At 35.1% G+C, this 14630-nt stretch overlaps 1 protein-coding gene across 1 annotated transcript in view; it reads left to right on the forward strand.

The window, feature by feature from the left end:
• Positions 1 to 108: 108 nt before the first annotated feature.
• Positions 109 to 14630, forward strand: part of LOC117111788 (motile sperm domain-containing protein 2-like) — a 42754-nt gene continuing 28232 nt past the window's right edge. The window contains exons 1-2 of the mRNA XM_033254780.1: positions 109 to 305; positions 8531 to 8585. Of these exons, the coding sequence (XP_033110671.1) occupies positions 279 to 305; positions 8531 to 8585 (82 nt within the window). The 5' untranslated portion in view covers positions 109 to 278. The remainder of the gene's footprint in view (positions 306 to 8530; positions 8586 to 14630) is intronic.

Raw genomic sequence — 14630 nt, forward strand, 5'->3', positions numbered from 1 at the left:
TATTCTTTTAAAATTATATCTGCACAGTTTTCAAGTTGAGCAAACAAATTCTTGCACAGTTTTCAAATTGTGCAAGATTTCCTTGCACACCTTACAAAATTGCAAATTGTGCAAACGTTTCAAACTGTGCATGACACTCCGACGAGGATGCTATTATGCGGACGATACAAGATTTTGCAGGATAACGTTCCATAAGGCTAATAATTAGGCCTAGAAACGGTCACCTGGTTTTGGCGTCAAAAGCTATTTTCGATTATAATTCCATTTATAGTCACATAATGCTGTCAGAAAATGAGCTAACTGAGGTGATTATAATATGTATTTTGGCAAAGTTACATCCTAGCCTGCTGGGCCTAGTTAGGCCTACCTTTCTAAGCTAGGCCTAGGCCTAGGCTAGGCCTGTCCTAGCATATGCCTAGGCCTAAGCTAGGGTGTAGGGCGCTAATGAACTTTCGCACCTAACTTTTAATTCTTAATTTATTTACCTCAACGCTCTTCTCACAGTCACAACATATAATTAACAAACATTTACACCTGATTTAACCACTCACAAAGTACCTTTTTCAAAAAATAAGCCTAGGCCTAGGCCTACAAATAAGTACAGCGAATCTGTGTTCGCTAGCACGATGAGCGGCTGCCATTTTGCAATCAAGAAATTGCCAGAACTTTTAATTCTTAAAGTTTTTACCTCAATGCGCACAGTCACAACATATAATTAACATTTTGCAATCAGTAAGAAATTGCCAGAATGTCTGATTTTGCAAACGTTTATGAAAACTTATCTATTTGCCGTATTGTATGTCATTCTTTATAATGTATGGTGCTGTTGTTTGACTATGTATGTTCACATGAAATTCACACGTACAATAATTACTTCAAAAATTAGTAATGATCCAATGCGTACGCAGATCGAAAAATCCTAGGGGCCTAGGCCTAAATCCAGAAAAACAACTATTAAAGCCAATGATAAACGTCGGTTCGATTAACATTGATTACGACAAGAAAGTTCAAAAAGATGGTACTGCATGATGCCACATTTTGTTTCATGGGAAAATTCCAATTAAAATTATATGACTGGCCTTTAATGGTTTCAAAATTTAAGAATTGACTCGAATATTCTGGCAATTTCTTACTTGATTGCAAAAAAGTACAGCTCGTTGTGCTAGCACGGAAACCCTGTATCAACCTATATTTATAAAAGTATCTTTTTGTTGAAAAAATGTACTTTATGAGTGGTTGAATCATGTAAAAATTTTTTATAATTATGTGTTGTGACTGTGAGAAGAAAATTCAGTTAAAAAAATTAAGAATGAAAAGTTAGGTGCGAAAGTGCATTAGCGCCGGGTCTAGCCTAGCCCACTAATATCTGTTGCATTCATTTAGGTCTGCCAAGCTAGGCATAAAGCCTAGCATATCCGCCTAGGCCTAGTTAGGGTCCTGGACCAAGTAGGTGATACGGCGAAGGTAGAGACGTAGCTGATCATTTTGGTCGCTTCTTATCGGTCGGGGTAATTTTGTCATGCATTTCGGTCAGGGTGCATGGAGCGCTAAGGTGTGACAGTGAATAGGCCTAGCTAGGGCAGGCCTAGCCTAGCTTTCTAATAGCTTAATTGAAATATTAACTTTATTATAGGCCTAGGCATAATAATAATTAATAGAAAAAGCCTGATAAAGCTAGCGAAATCTTTTGTCTCAATAAATTTTGTTAGTCTAAACAAAGATGTATAAAAAAGGGTGTTGGCTAACCCGTACAACCCAACCCATACCCATGCCAACCAATACCCACTTTGGCTAACCCATGTACACAAATTTTAGTTGACCCGTACCCATGTTTGGTTAACCCATACACACGTGATTTGGTCAACCCGTACCCAAAAGAACTTGTTACCAATGTTATGATAAATGTTTAAATATTGTATTTATTTTCAATAAAGCTGATAATAAGGTACAGCACGTACATGTGCTATAATTGTTGGTACATAAGAAAATATAATACATACTCCAAGTATTGAAATACACGCCATCGTGTTCCTGAATTTCTGATGATGACATAATTAATGTCGAAATATTGAGATTAATCAGTGGACCTTTCGGTTGTTGGTACATGTACTATAATTTTTTGGTATTTTATTTTTGTTATGCATTTCGGTCGTAGTGTATGGATAGCGGAATGTGCGACCGCGTATCTACAACATGGTAGCTAAGCAGTATACCTTTCCTTTCACCATAAATGTTCTATTGACCAGTTTAAAATAATACATAAGTAAATTAAAAAAGACTGAATGGTATAATAATAAATGAAAACAAAGGAAATACATAGTACTTTCAATGTCCATATTTATTTTCCATAAAACTTTCCAAACATTTAAAATAAACCACTAATGTTTACATCGGCGTTCCATACAATTGCGACCAACGCGTCTAGGCCTAGGCGATCATAAATTTCTTGATTTAATGCATGATCAGTAAAGGTAATTACAGGTATGTATTCTAACCCATCAGTTTGGCATTCATAATATAGTTTAATATGATTATTATCTAGTACAATACAGTTTGCAAAATGTTTTATTATATAGTAAAAATATCTTTCATCAAACTTGGGTACAGGTTAGTGTACGGGTTGACCAAAAATTTGTACGGGTACACCAATATTCTGTGTGCGGGTCATCTAAAATTTGGGTACGGGTTGGCATGGGTACGGGTTGACTTGTATCCATAAAAAAGATGCTAAGCTTTAATAAGCCTAGGCCAACTTACTGTACTTATTTGATTTCATGCTTTACTATAACTGTAATCTCTATTAACTTTTATTATCTAAGCAGCATGAAACTACATTACTGCAACCAACATAATTAGTTTAATTAATACTTTTTTTTATTAATATTTTATTACTAGCCTATTATTACAGTTTATTACAGTATCAATTGGTGTTATTTTTCTCTTTACAGAATATTATATTTTCTATATGAAATTATCAATAACATACATGCCAACATTTGAGTAATAATAATCAGGAGACCAAAATAAGATGTGTGTTTCCTCATAGATTTTTAGTATTTTAGCCGAGCCGCGGGCCAGAGGTCGAGTGAGGGCGGGGTTTGGGAGAGTACAAGGTGCGGGTCTGGGGGCGAAGCCCTCGGAAGCTCTGGGATTCTTTCTGTTTAGAGAGCCAAAATGATTGATTTGGATATGTAAACTAATAACTAATTTGTAAAATTTGGAAATTTATTTTTTTTCACTAAAGTCACCTTTATATGTATCATGCTATGCTGTTATTTTCCCCACTGTCAATGTTAACACAACAATTCTTATCGATTTAGTGAGGGTTTCTGCCTAAGAAATGTCCGAAATCGTAAACTTTGAAGGCTGATTTCTCAAATATTGTTCTTTCAACAGCTGTATGTTTAAACTCCTGACTTTATAATCGGATATAAATATAAATGATTCTTTTACCATTTTGTAGCTCTCATTTTACTGTTTAACCCTGTATTATTAATAAATGAATCTGTTTCTGTGACGAGTTACTGGTTTGGCTTGTCTTTGCCACAATTACTAAAAGAATATAACTTGAGGAAAGAAACATTTCCACATGTTCCCGAGGTACTCTTGAGGTGAAGCAGACACATTGTTTGTATTTTCTTGTTTGTTTTATTTCCATTGTTGATACATATTCTGATTATATACAATACACAAATAAATGGAAATAGCTGTTATAGGCTTCTTTAAATATTTTATATGCCGGGAATTTCACTCACGTTACCCAGTACTAGTTGCCTGGAAACTAACTATAAAAAAATTGGAAAGAAACTTTCTCATAAACAGTACTCTTGACTTTTCACTTCTAGGAACTGTAAGAAAAAAAAAATTATATTCAAATTATTTTTTTCCAAAGACTGTAATTGAAAATATCTGAAACGGTAATAACTGTAAAACTTAAATAATAAATAATTATACTGAAAAAATACAAAAAAAAGTATTATGCATATTCAAGCATTGTAAAAAAGAAAAATATAAATAAAATTCATACTAAAAATACAAAACCCTTTAAAAATTCCTTTCCAAACATCATACTGTAAATAATTATATAGTACTTCTAGTGCGTACGTTGGCATTTCATACTGCGGCTGTTTATCGTGACCAAAATGTGGCGCAACCGAAATGAGGCCTGACTGAAAAGATCTGTATTCAGGTCAACACTCTAGGTCTCTTGGTAGGGGCATATGCCTGTGTTGATGTTCAGTAAAATAAAAGGCCTGGTTTAGTTTATAGAGCACTGAGTGCCATACTGTGAGGTTTTGTAATTGCATGGCTGAAACCCCCAAAACTTGGGCCTAGTTAAAATTTGTGAGAAAAATCGCTAGGAAAACAGTTGCACAGAATCGTAACTACTGCATAGTACATGGGTTATTAATGTGTTAAGATTAGTTCAAAGCCTAAGTTTCGGCAAAGTCTGCATGGAAATAGGCCCTTATCATAGGCCTAATTTTTGTGTGGAGGATATATTCTCTGTATATAACCTTTCTTTACAACTTGGACAGAGTGGCCATAGGGAGGCAAATGGCATCCCTTTCAGGCTTGAACCAGTTTGGAGGCGAAGTAGTTCCATAGCCTATGCAGTAGTATCCAGAAAATCAGGAAATTAAGTGTGTTTTGTTTGTCTACTTTACAAATAAATAGACCACTTTAGGTGTTTACATTGGCCTGGCGAAGATGCTGGTGGCACACTTCCTTGAAAATCGGCTAGGGTTTACCAAATGCATGGTATCACAAAACTGCTCAACATTTCTTTTTGTTTTGGCAAAAATGCGAAAGCTACAGTACATGGATGGAATTCACATATGGCATAGTTATTATTAGGGATTGACAAAAAAAAAAGAAAATTAATTTTTACTATTTTTATTTAATTATTAAAGTCATTGTTGTCTTGTCTCTTTGGATATTCAAGTGCGAGCCTCACTGGCAAAAGATGGTGAAAGCTTCTTACACGATGCTAGCGCAGTCTGCCTGTTGCCCAATGGACACTGACAGCAACATAGTACAGTACTCGGCCTATGAGTTAGAACGAAAGAGAAACGCATTTTTCAGGATACTGTATGCAATCTATTCAACTGTCTTAATATTACTTTTAGACGACTATGTTTACCAAAAGTTGCTGTAATGAATATTTGCTGAGTAACTACCGTACTCCATTCATTTAAAAAACCCAAAACACTGGTCAAGACGAACAGAAAATTTATAGGCCTATTCCAGGCCCTCGCACTTGCAAAATGACTAATAATTGAATAAAAATAGAAAAAAAAAAATAACAAAACATAAATAATTTATTGATATTTTTTTTTGTTGATTCCTAATATAGAGTACCACAGTCGTGTAGTCACGACGCCAGGCGTCACTCTCTGTTGTCAACAGACGTATGTTACTGTTCATTACGCCTGAATGACTTCATAGGCTTTCTGGAATAGGCATTTTAAAATCTAATATATTACCATCAAAATGTATTAAAAACACAAAAGCTTGCATTATATTAGTTATCGAACACACAGTTAATCATAATTAAAATTTACACAAAAAAGTAAGATACACTACACTATCCTAATAATTACGTTAGTAATTGGGATCAGTGGTTTGTCAGTAGAGAGAATTTGCTACGATAGCAACGGAGTAGTATCACGTGGTATCGTGATGTGACACTGTAGTACTCTATGCCATGTAAATTTCATCCTTGTAGCTTTCCTATTTTTGAGACAACAAAAACAAAGATAACCAGTACTCTGATATACCTTGCATTTAGCTTTCTAACCGATTTCCTTGCCTACGAGGGAAGTGCACCTCCAGTGTCTTTGCCAATGTAAACATCGAAAGGAGTCTATAGGTTTATCATATCAGCTAGCATGTTTTACACCTTCCCCACATTCTTTTTATTAATTTTAAGTCAAGATGCATTTTATTATAGGCCTATTTTAATTATTAGTATTAAAGATATATTAGTTATTCAATTAATCAAATTGCTTGACAGAAAACATACAATACAAAATGTGTTCCATGCATTGTGGCCGAAAAAGTCCTATATCGATGACATACTGTAGTACTGTACTACTGTAGGTTAGTCTAGGTCTATCAAATTATGGAAAATGCGAACCCACATACCACTTACCAAGTAAAGTAAATTTGCCATGAGAATCATACTTTTGGGGTCTGTTTCACACATAAGGACCAAAAGTCTGGCCCATAAATGAATGCCTATATTATAAAAAAAATGAAATGTACTATTTGTGATTTTGTAGCCCTCCTCTTACTAAAAATTCTTCATTACAGTACCTTAAATATCATGGTAGCATCATGATGTAGGCCTATAGTTGCACCAGCATTGTGTCATATTATAAAGTGCTGTAGGACAAGATCGAAGACCTAAAATGTATGTATTCTCAAGTAAAAGTGAAAAATGCAGATTCTGAATGCTTTTTCGAGCATTTAGGAATATAATTTTCAAAAGTCTCGCGTCTGCAAATTTGTCTAATTTGAAATGACTGAAACCAGTCAATGCCAGTGGATGCCACTTCGAGCAAATGCTATTTAGAGCAGATGCCAGTTGGAGCAGATTTTTGCGAACATAAGTCTGTATGCCCTACCCGCTGCATTTAGAGAACTTATAGTTGTGCAATGTCATTAGGCCACATTAATTTAATAGTTTTTAGTTTTTCTGCCGCACGCTTTAGTAAATTTATGCGCGTTGTTCACACCTAAAAACATGAAAAAATTTTTGTTTTTCAAAACCTTTTCTTTTTCAAATTTTGTGTGTTAACACACTATAATACTTAATTAGTGAGAGCCCTCTAATAGACATTTAACACTCAGTATTTTTTATTCTTCACTGTTTATCGCGGTAAATTTTGCATCTATTTAATCTTCATTTTCAGCTTTAAAACTCAATTCAACGATTGATAGATTTATTGAGGGGCTATAGATTTCACTGTTCCCCAAATCTAGAGTAGTCGATATTTGTTTTATATACCTTTTACATAGATTCTACGAGTCCTAAAAAAACGTAATAATGCAAAGAGCACTCACCATATAGGCCTAAGCCTATTCCTAGGCCAAGGTGGTCAAAGTCCAATCTCTCGTTGTAGAGGTAGCAGTTCCCTTTTTAACCAATCAGGTGCCTAGAACCTACAGTATGAATGTTAGCTTCTTCTGAAGAGCAAAGCTCTGGAAAGGTTATAGCCTGGGTTCCAGGCCCTAATTTTGGGTTGCTTACTCTTTATTGCACTTAGTGCGCGCCATACCTAATTTAATTGGCGCCCCATACTCGATTTCTTTATTTTCGGATTAGGGCCTGGGCAAATGCTTCATGCATACGATTTTCCACATCAAATTCGATGTGGGATATCGTATGCATGACTGATTTTGTAAATCATGTGATTGGCTTACTTCATGCATATTAATTAATCTTGGTAAATTTTCAAAATTGAAGATGCGTATGTCTCGACTAGAACAAGCCAACCAGCTCCCTTCTGCCTACCTACTTGAATTAAAACAGTTATATAGTTCTGGCCTGCTGAGAACGACTATGGACCGATAACCGTAGTAGGCTATACTTACAGAACCTTGCTCACCGCTAGCTGCTACACAGATTTAGGCATTTAGGGTAGATTATTGTTAAAAAGGCAGGCCTCTGTAAGTAAGAACTTAAAAATAGGCCAAGCCTCTTCTAGGCTAGGCCTACTACTTCTGACTCCGAGGGCCTGAGCCATCCTCCTGGAAAGTTAAAATGGTGTTGTATTTGTAATGGTATGCCATCTAGTCTAAGCTTAATTGTTTTTGCCAAAATTAGTCTTACTAGGGTCTATTCTAAATACTTTAGGTCCGTTTTAGTAGGGAGGACAATTTTTAGTCATGCCTAACTAGTCGACGCGAGTGACTCAGTTTCGTGGCTCCAAAAATATGAACATTTGATTGGTTGAAATCGTTTATTTCGGTCCGCCCATTTATCCAAATACGGAATATAAGATTACGTCATTTTTTTGGCATCCTGGTGCCTGCATTCAGTGTTTTACAAGTCGCTTATTCCGTCTCTAAATTAACTTTCTAGTTGGTGGCGCTGTCCAGAATGAGAAAAATAATACAAAATAAGAGACTTTTGGCAAGTCTAGGAAGGCTATTGTTTTAACCTGTTGTAATCGTCGTTTTTCGCTGTCGTAGGTAGTAAATTGTTTGTTACCACAGTAAACTAGAGTTTGGTAAGAAAACAGAGCCTAGTGTGTGAATATGCTAATTTGCTCATTTGCATAATATTTCACTAATCAGGTAATTTACGATAAGAATTGACAGAGTCTTGTTTATGGTACGTGTGTGAATATGCTCATTGCTCATTTGCATAATTAATATTTCACTAATCAGGAAATGTACACAAGTTACCACAATAACTACAGTATGGTATTCTGATTGGTTTCAAACTTGGTTTGCTAAATCATTTTCCCAATTTTATTGAATAATGCAATACTGGAAAATACTTTAATTTTTATCTTCACAGTCACAACTGGGCTCTGTAGACGAGTTGAGGTCACGTTTCTTCCATGCTTGTGAAGGTAATTGTTTAAATTTGAAGTTATTTATTAACTCTCTCGATTGAGAGCCTACTCAAATATTATTAATTGATAAAGGTAAATTGAATTTTTTTTAAATGAAATTTAGTAACCCCTTCTTTAGGACACTCCTATTAAGGGGACATTTTTTATTTTTGAAAATATATTTTATCAACTTTTGAATCATAATTGCTAATCTCTATAGGCTGACTTCATGTGTTATTTAATACACAATCTTGTCAATTTTTGCTTTTAACTAACTGTATACTTTTTTCTGTGTACGGTCATGTAGGATTCCAATCTATAGTGTAACCTGCACCCTCATTTCCAACTTATTAAATTCATGCTGCTTTTTATAATTAATAGGAATCATGATTTTAATTGGTGAGGGAAAATATGCTTTTGTTTTATTAGCCCACTCATGAGAGAGGGTTTATAGCATGGTTAAAATTTGTAGTCATTTGTTTTTCTAACAGAGGCTTTCTTTGTGATGCAATTGGGCTGCAAATTTAGTATAGAGGAGAAGGCTTGGGGAATTTAAAGTAAATGAGTCTATACGAAAATGTGGTCTGTAAATACGTTAAATTTAATGATTTTTTACACTTCTATATCATGTTAGCAATATTGTAATAAATGCATTTCTCAACTTAAGCCAATGAAGTTGATTAATTAAACAAATAGAGACATGAAAATTTAAAAGAGACATGAACTATTTTTTATTATTGAACACTAATTTAGCATACCTGTTGTTTTACAAATGTTGAAGACGTTTGAATTCATTTTCGGTTGAATCAAGAAGTAGAATTGCATTTGTAAGAAACACAAATATCCACATAAGATTTTTCATTCAACTGAATTATTTCAATGCACATAACACAAAACAATAATTGATTGGGCAGTTAGCATACAGTACTGTATGAATATGGTAATTAACATGAAAATGTAACACCATGTGAATGTGACAGCAAACATAAGTCTTGAAAGAACAAAGATATCTATTACAGCATTTCTTGTCAGTGGAAATGGGTCCCATAAAAAAAAGCCCGAATTCAAATACCGGTTTTGAAAACCCCAATTGAATCTGGTCTCGATTGCCAAATACCCGTATTCACCGAGCAATTTTTAGCTGCAACGCAATAGCGGTCTCAGTTTGACCACAAGTTGACCTGACCTACAGTGTAGCAAGCTGTCAAATGGTACTTGGGACATAAACAACTCTCATCTTGGCGCGAAGTGTGTATTTTAATTTTTTGATTTAGCAAACGTACCAGTAATGTCGGGCGTAATTTGGACCGACGCCATCACAAGACTAGTGATTAATCTGTGGGGGAGGAAAAGATGAGGGGAGGGCAGCCGCAAAGATAATCTGGTGTATAAAAAAATAGTTGCCGAAGTAAATAAGCAATTTGAGGGGGGGGGGGGGCAGATCACCGCTGCACAGGCCACCAGCAAGCTGAAGAGACTGCGTTGCGTGTATACACATGTTTGGAAGGTGGCAGGCAAGCAAACGTTGATGAAAACAATGATGGTAAGTACAAGGAGAAAATGAAAGGCTAGTCCTAAAATAACGTGTAGGCTAGTACTGTATGGCGCGGCCTACAGAGTATTATCGTTCGTACTGTTAATATTTCTCCGATTAAACAAAGCCCATAGTAAAAAAAATAAACGCATCGAGGGTACCATTTCGAATATTCGCGCAACTAGCTACTCAAGTTAATTCGACCGAATGAATTTCTGTTGACCTGGAAATTTTCACGCTTCATCGCACTTCTGCCTAACGAACTAGCTGTGGGTAAAAATGACGTCATTGTACAACGACCTCCTTAGGAGAAACCGGTTTCTGTTCGTGTTAAAATTAAACTGCAATGCGGTCTTTGTTTATAAACAATTATGAAAACCTGTTTCACTGAATACCGTACTTTTGTATTTTGTCAGTAGAAACAGGCCCTACAGTATATGTTAATAAGAAATAAGCATATGTTAACGTTGTTGGTATATCATTTGGGACAGGTAATTCATGATCTAAACTGCATATAACAATAGTGTATACCACATACTGACTTTTTAAGTGTTTCAGGGAAAAAATTGCCAACAACCATAATGTCTTTATGTTACTGAAGTAGGAAGAAAAACCAAAATACCTATTTGTAAGATGAAGATGTTGATATTAAAAATGTTGTTGGTTATCTTTAATACCATTATGAGTGTCATTTAATTCTGCATTGAGTTACTTATTACTAGCTTTCTATAGAAATATTTTTGTATATTGAAATTCAGTATGGTGTCCCTTGTCATGGAAAGACCCATGTATGTACAGTACATCAATATACATGAATCTGGTATATTTTATGGTAGGTGAATTCCAAAGGGAATAGGGGTTTATTTTCCTTTATAGCCCGCCATCTCTATCGTAGAGTAAAACAGAATAAACAGAATAAATATAATAGTTGATTAAAAAGTTGATTGATTTGTATTAAAGCAGAGACCTGATCAGACATAGATAATTCCTCATCAAATACAACCCCAAGATTTCTAAAGGTACATAGTTGATAAATTCTTGAACATAGTCATGCATAATTTAAGCTTGTTTTAGAGTACCATGACTCCCATCTCTCTCTTCTATTCGGTTTTTCTCCTTTATTGCTAATCATGTTTTTCATCCTCCCCCTCCAGCGTCTTCTCTGAATGTGATTATAGTTACTCTAAACATTGTATAAGGTTATGGTATTAACAAGTATTTGCAATTTTTATTGGCAAATCTTGAACAACTATGAATGCAAGTGAAGCATGCACTATCGGCTTCAGTATGGACAGCGGACAAAGCAACAGAAGTGTTGGTATAAAAGTGCAGCCAGTGCAAAGCACTAGGGCCCAGGGCTCTTTGGAACTGTTCAGTAATAGCCTAAAATTTATAAATTAAAAAAATACAACTTGTGAAAACCTAAGTTGTAGCTTCTTGGGGTATTGTGGCCCAGTTGTAGCTTGAGTATACAACCCTTGGTTGACACTTCATGTCAAAAGGCCATGCAATTATTACACTGGACTCTGTTATCATCTAGCTACACCGCAGCCAAGCAAGTAAAAATAAGAAATATATGTACTGTAGCACACTCAATTATTCTTCCAAGTTTTCGCAGGGTCCTGATATTGTGTGTGTGAAATGAAAAAAATATCTCGGGAAATCACTCTTGTTGCAAAGTTAATTGTTTAAAGTTGAAACATTTTCAGTTAGAGTGTTTGTCTAGGAATTGCAAGTTCACTGTTTGGCATCCGTTCGTGCCCCAAACAATAATAAACAGATCAACACAAACAGGATCTCAAGGTTATTGTAGTTAGACTAGAAAGTGTTTGCTTTCTATGCAATAAAAGAAAACTACTTATCTCCTAAAGTACACCCTTGCTTATAGCCTTTAACCTTTCATTTTTGTTTCACTTTAATTTGTTTGTAATACTGTTCAGTAGTCATTCATTGTTATGGAAAACTGGAGTGAAGCTCCCTGGAGGCTATTGTTTTTACCTGGTGTTTTTATTGGTGATCCGCTTCTCGAGCATTTTTGTATTATTGATCATATAGCTTAACCAATTGCCATTTCGAAATCGTATTAAGTGAGCATTAACTTCGGGTTAATATTGAATGTAATGTACCATAATTTTACACGTGCACGTATGCGTGCGTCAAAATTAAAAAATGCTCGAAATCACTTTTTGACTAAATTAGAACACGTTTCAGGCCATTTTGAGCATTTTAAATTTTTGTGAAATTTTCCACTACGCGCGCACACTATATTGCCTATTTTTAATCAGTTGACCAGGCTATAATTGAGATAGGTGCCACTTGGAGAGGTAATCTTAAAAAAATTCCAGCTTCCCTACAAATATCCGGTTGTTTTTCATTATTTCTGTGTGCTATACAAGGTATTCCAGACAACTACCATAATTTTCATGTATGAAGAAGGTCTAAAATAATTTACTACATATTTGTCCTGTAGTGTTTAACAGTGTAGCCCTTATGTTGAGCAATAATCTTCAGGTATTGCTTTTATCACTGCAATCTGAAAGTCTTCGTATTCATCGTATGAACAATTCTTGGACTTCCACGGGAATTTCTGCTAACATGGTGGCAACCATGATATGTCAGTGATCTTGTCTCTGCAAAACTTTCTATTGAACATGTTACTTGCTTGATTTACACTTTTCTCCAAACTCCAAGCAGCAGTGAGACATACTCTTGTTCTTCAGACAACTTTTGTGACAGAACATAAAACTCCGAAGTTGCTGAAAGTTCCAACAAACTCAGTTTATGATTACAGAAGCTACATTTCCTTTACGAAAGAAAGCTGGGGTGTAATTGTCTGTAATGGATGTCTCGAGAAAGGGAACGGATTATTGCATATGCCTTGGTTGGTATTCGTTAAAGCATGCTTTGCATACAGGAAGACTTTCGTATCGGCTTCTTCTTGGTGGTTCTACGCCAGATTGTAGAACCCCAGGTTGCCGACTGCCAGATTTTCGAGTTCACTTTGCCAAAACACAGTTTGCCGAATGCCAGTTTGCTGAATCAAAAACTATGAATCCCAGTTTGTTGAAACCCAGTTTGCGCTGATACCCACTTTGTCGAAAATAAAATGAAAACCTTAAAACATTAACCACAGCATAACATTCATGTTGGAGCACTCTCTTACTATGTATTTCTATAAGAAATAGCGGCTTATTGTAGTTAAATGATTCTTTTTGTTTTAATCTGTGAATCAATTGGCTATCAGAAAATAAAATTCAATTTAATAGGCCTCGCAGTTAAAACGTTTCATTTGCATACCTATGATAAATACATAAATTTATAAAAAAAAAAATAATAATAAAGGAAATATACAAATTAATAATAATCTACAATTATAATACACACATGCGATTCTAATTTTAACTGATAGCCATGCTTTCAAGTGTGTTTTCTACAGCTTTATTGTCTTCCAATATTTTTCCTTTTAATTTGTACACAAATGAAGCTCCTTCCTTTTAAATTCACAGTATGCTGTACTTTTGTAACACAGAGATTTGGACTGGGTTTCGGAAAACAGAGTTTTGGGAAACTAGGATTTCATGATTTCATTGAAATGGATTGGGCATTCTGGGTTTCGGCAAACTGAGTTTCTGCAAACTGGGATTTCGACAACCAGGTTGGATACCTTCTTGAATTCTATTGCTATTGGCAAGAATGCATCCTTGTCACTGAAAGAGATTTTGTATTAGTTCGTAGCAGCCAAGAAAAGCAGACTCGAAAGTCGTCCTGCATGCAATGCATGCTTTAAGGAATTACAACCAATACATAAATATCAACCGTTCCATTCTGAAGACATCGATATTGCAGTCGTTGCTACTGTATATCTTATTTTACGACAACAGAGAGAGAGTCATTCTAGACACTAACACTGGAATACCGAAAGTTGTTTAAATTAAGTGACATTAACTTTCACCAGCGAAGAAATTATCCCTTATTGGATCTCGTGCTTCTGTAGTCAAAGGCAAAATTTTGTTGACACTTTCTGCAACTTTAAAGTTTTAGATGTTCTGTCACAAAAGATGTCTGAAGAACTTGAAGACTGCGGCATGGAGTTAAGGGGAAAAGTGTAAATCAAGCAAGATGTGAAATGTTCAATAGAGATCACAGACATATCATTGCTACCACCATGTTTGCAAGCAGACCCTTGAGCACTTGAGCAAATTTAATCGCTAAAATGGAAATTAATCTGACGTAAATGATTTGGTCAATAAAAATAGTATTCACATCAGATGGAATGATCAAATGAAGCAAAAAATGATTGAGACAGTGATGCCCATAGACGTCCAAGAACTGTTTATAATAAAGACGAAGACTTTCAGATTTAGTACAAGAAAATTAGCGTAAAATTTAGTGAAAGGTTGAAAAAATTGCAACAGAATAGATAAAAATATGATAAAAATCGTAATGTCATCGTAATATGTCATATTTATGAACTTCTTACTAGATCGCCACGAAGGTTTTTAATACTTAGCAACCAATGCATGTATTAC

The sequence above is a fragment of the Anneissia japonica genome, unplaced genomic scaffold (genome assembly GCF_011630105.1).
Source record: "Anneissia japonica isolate Jap-2015-1 unplaced genomic scaffold, ASM1163010v1 scaffold287758_len931624_cov196, whole genome shotgun sequence".
NCBI lineage: Eukaryota > Metazoa > Echinodermata > Crinoidea > Comatulida > Comatulidae > Anneissia > Anneissia japonica.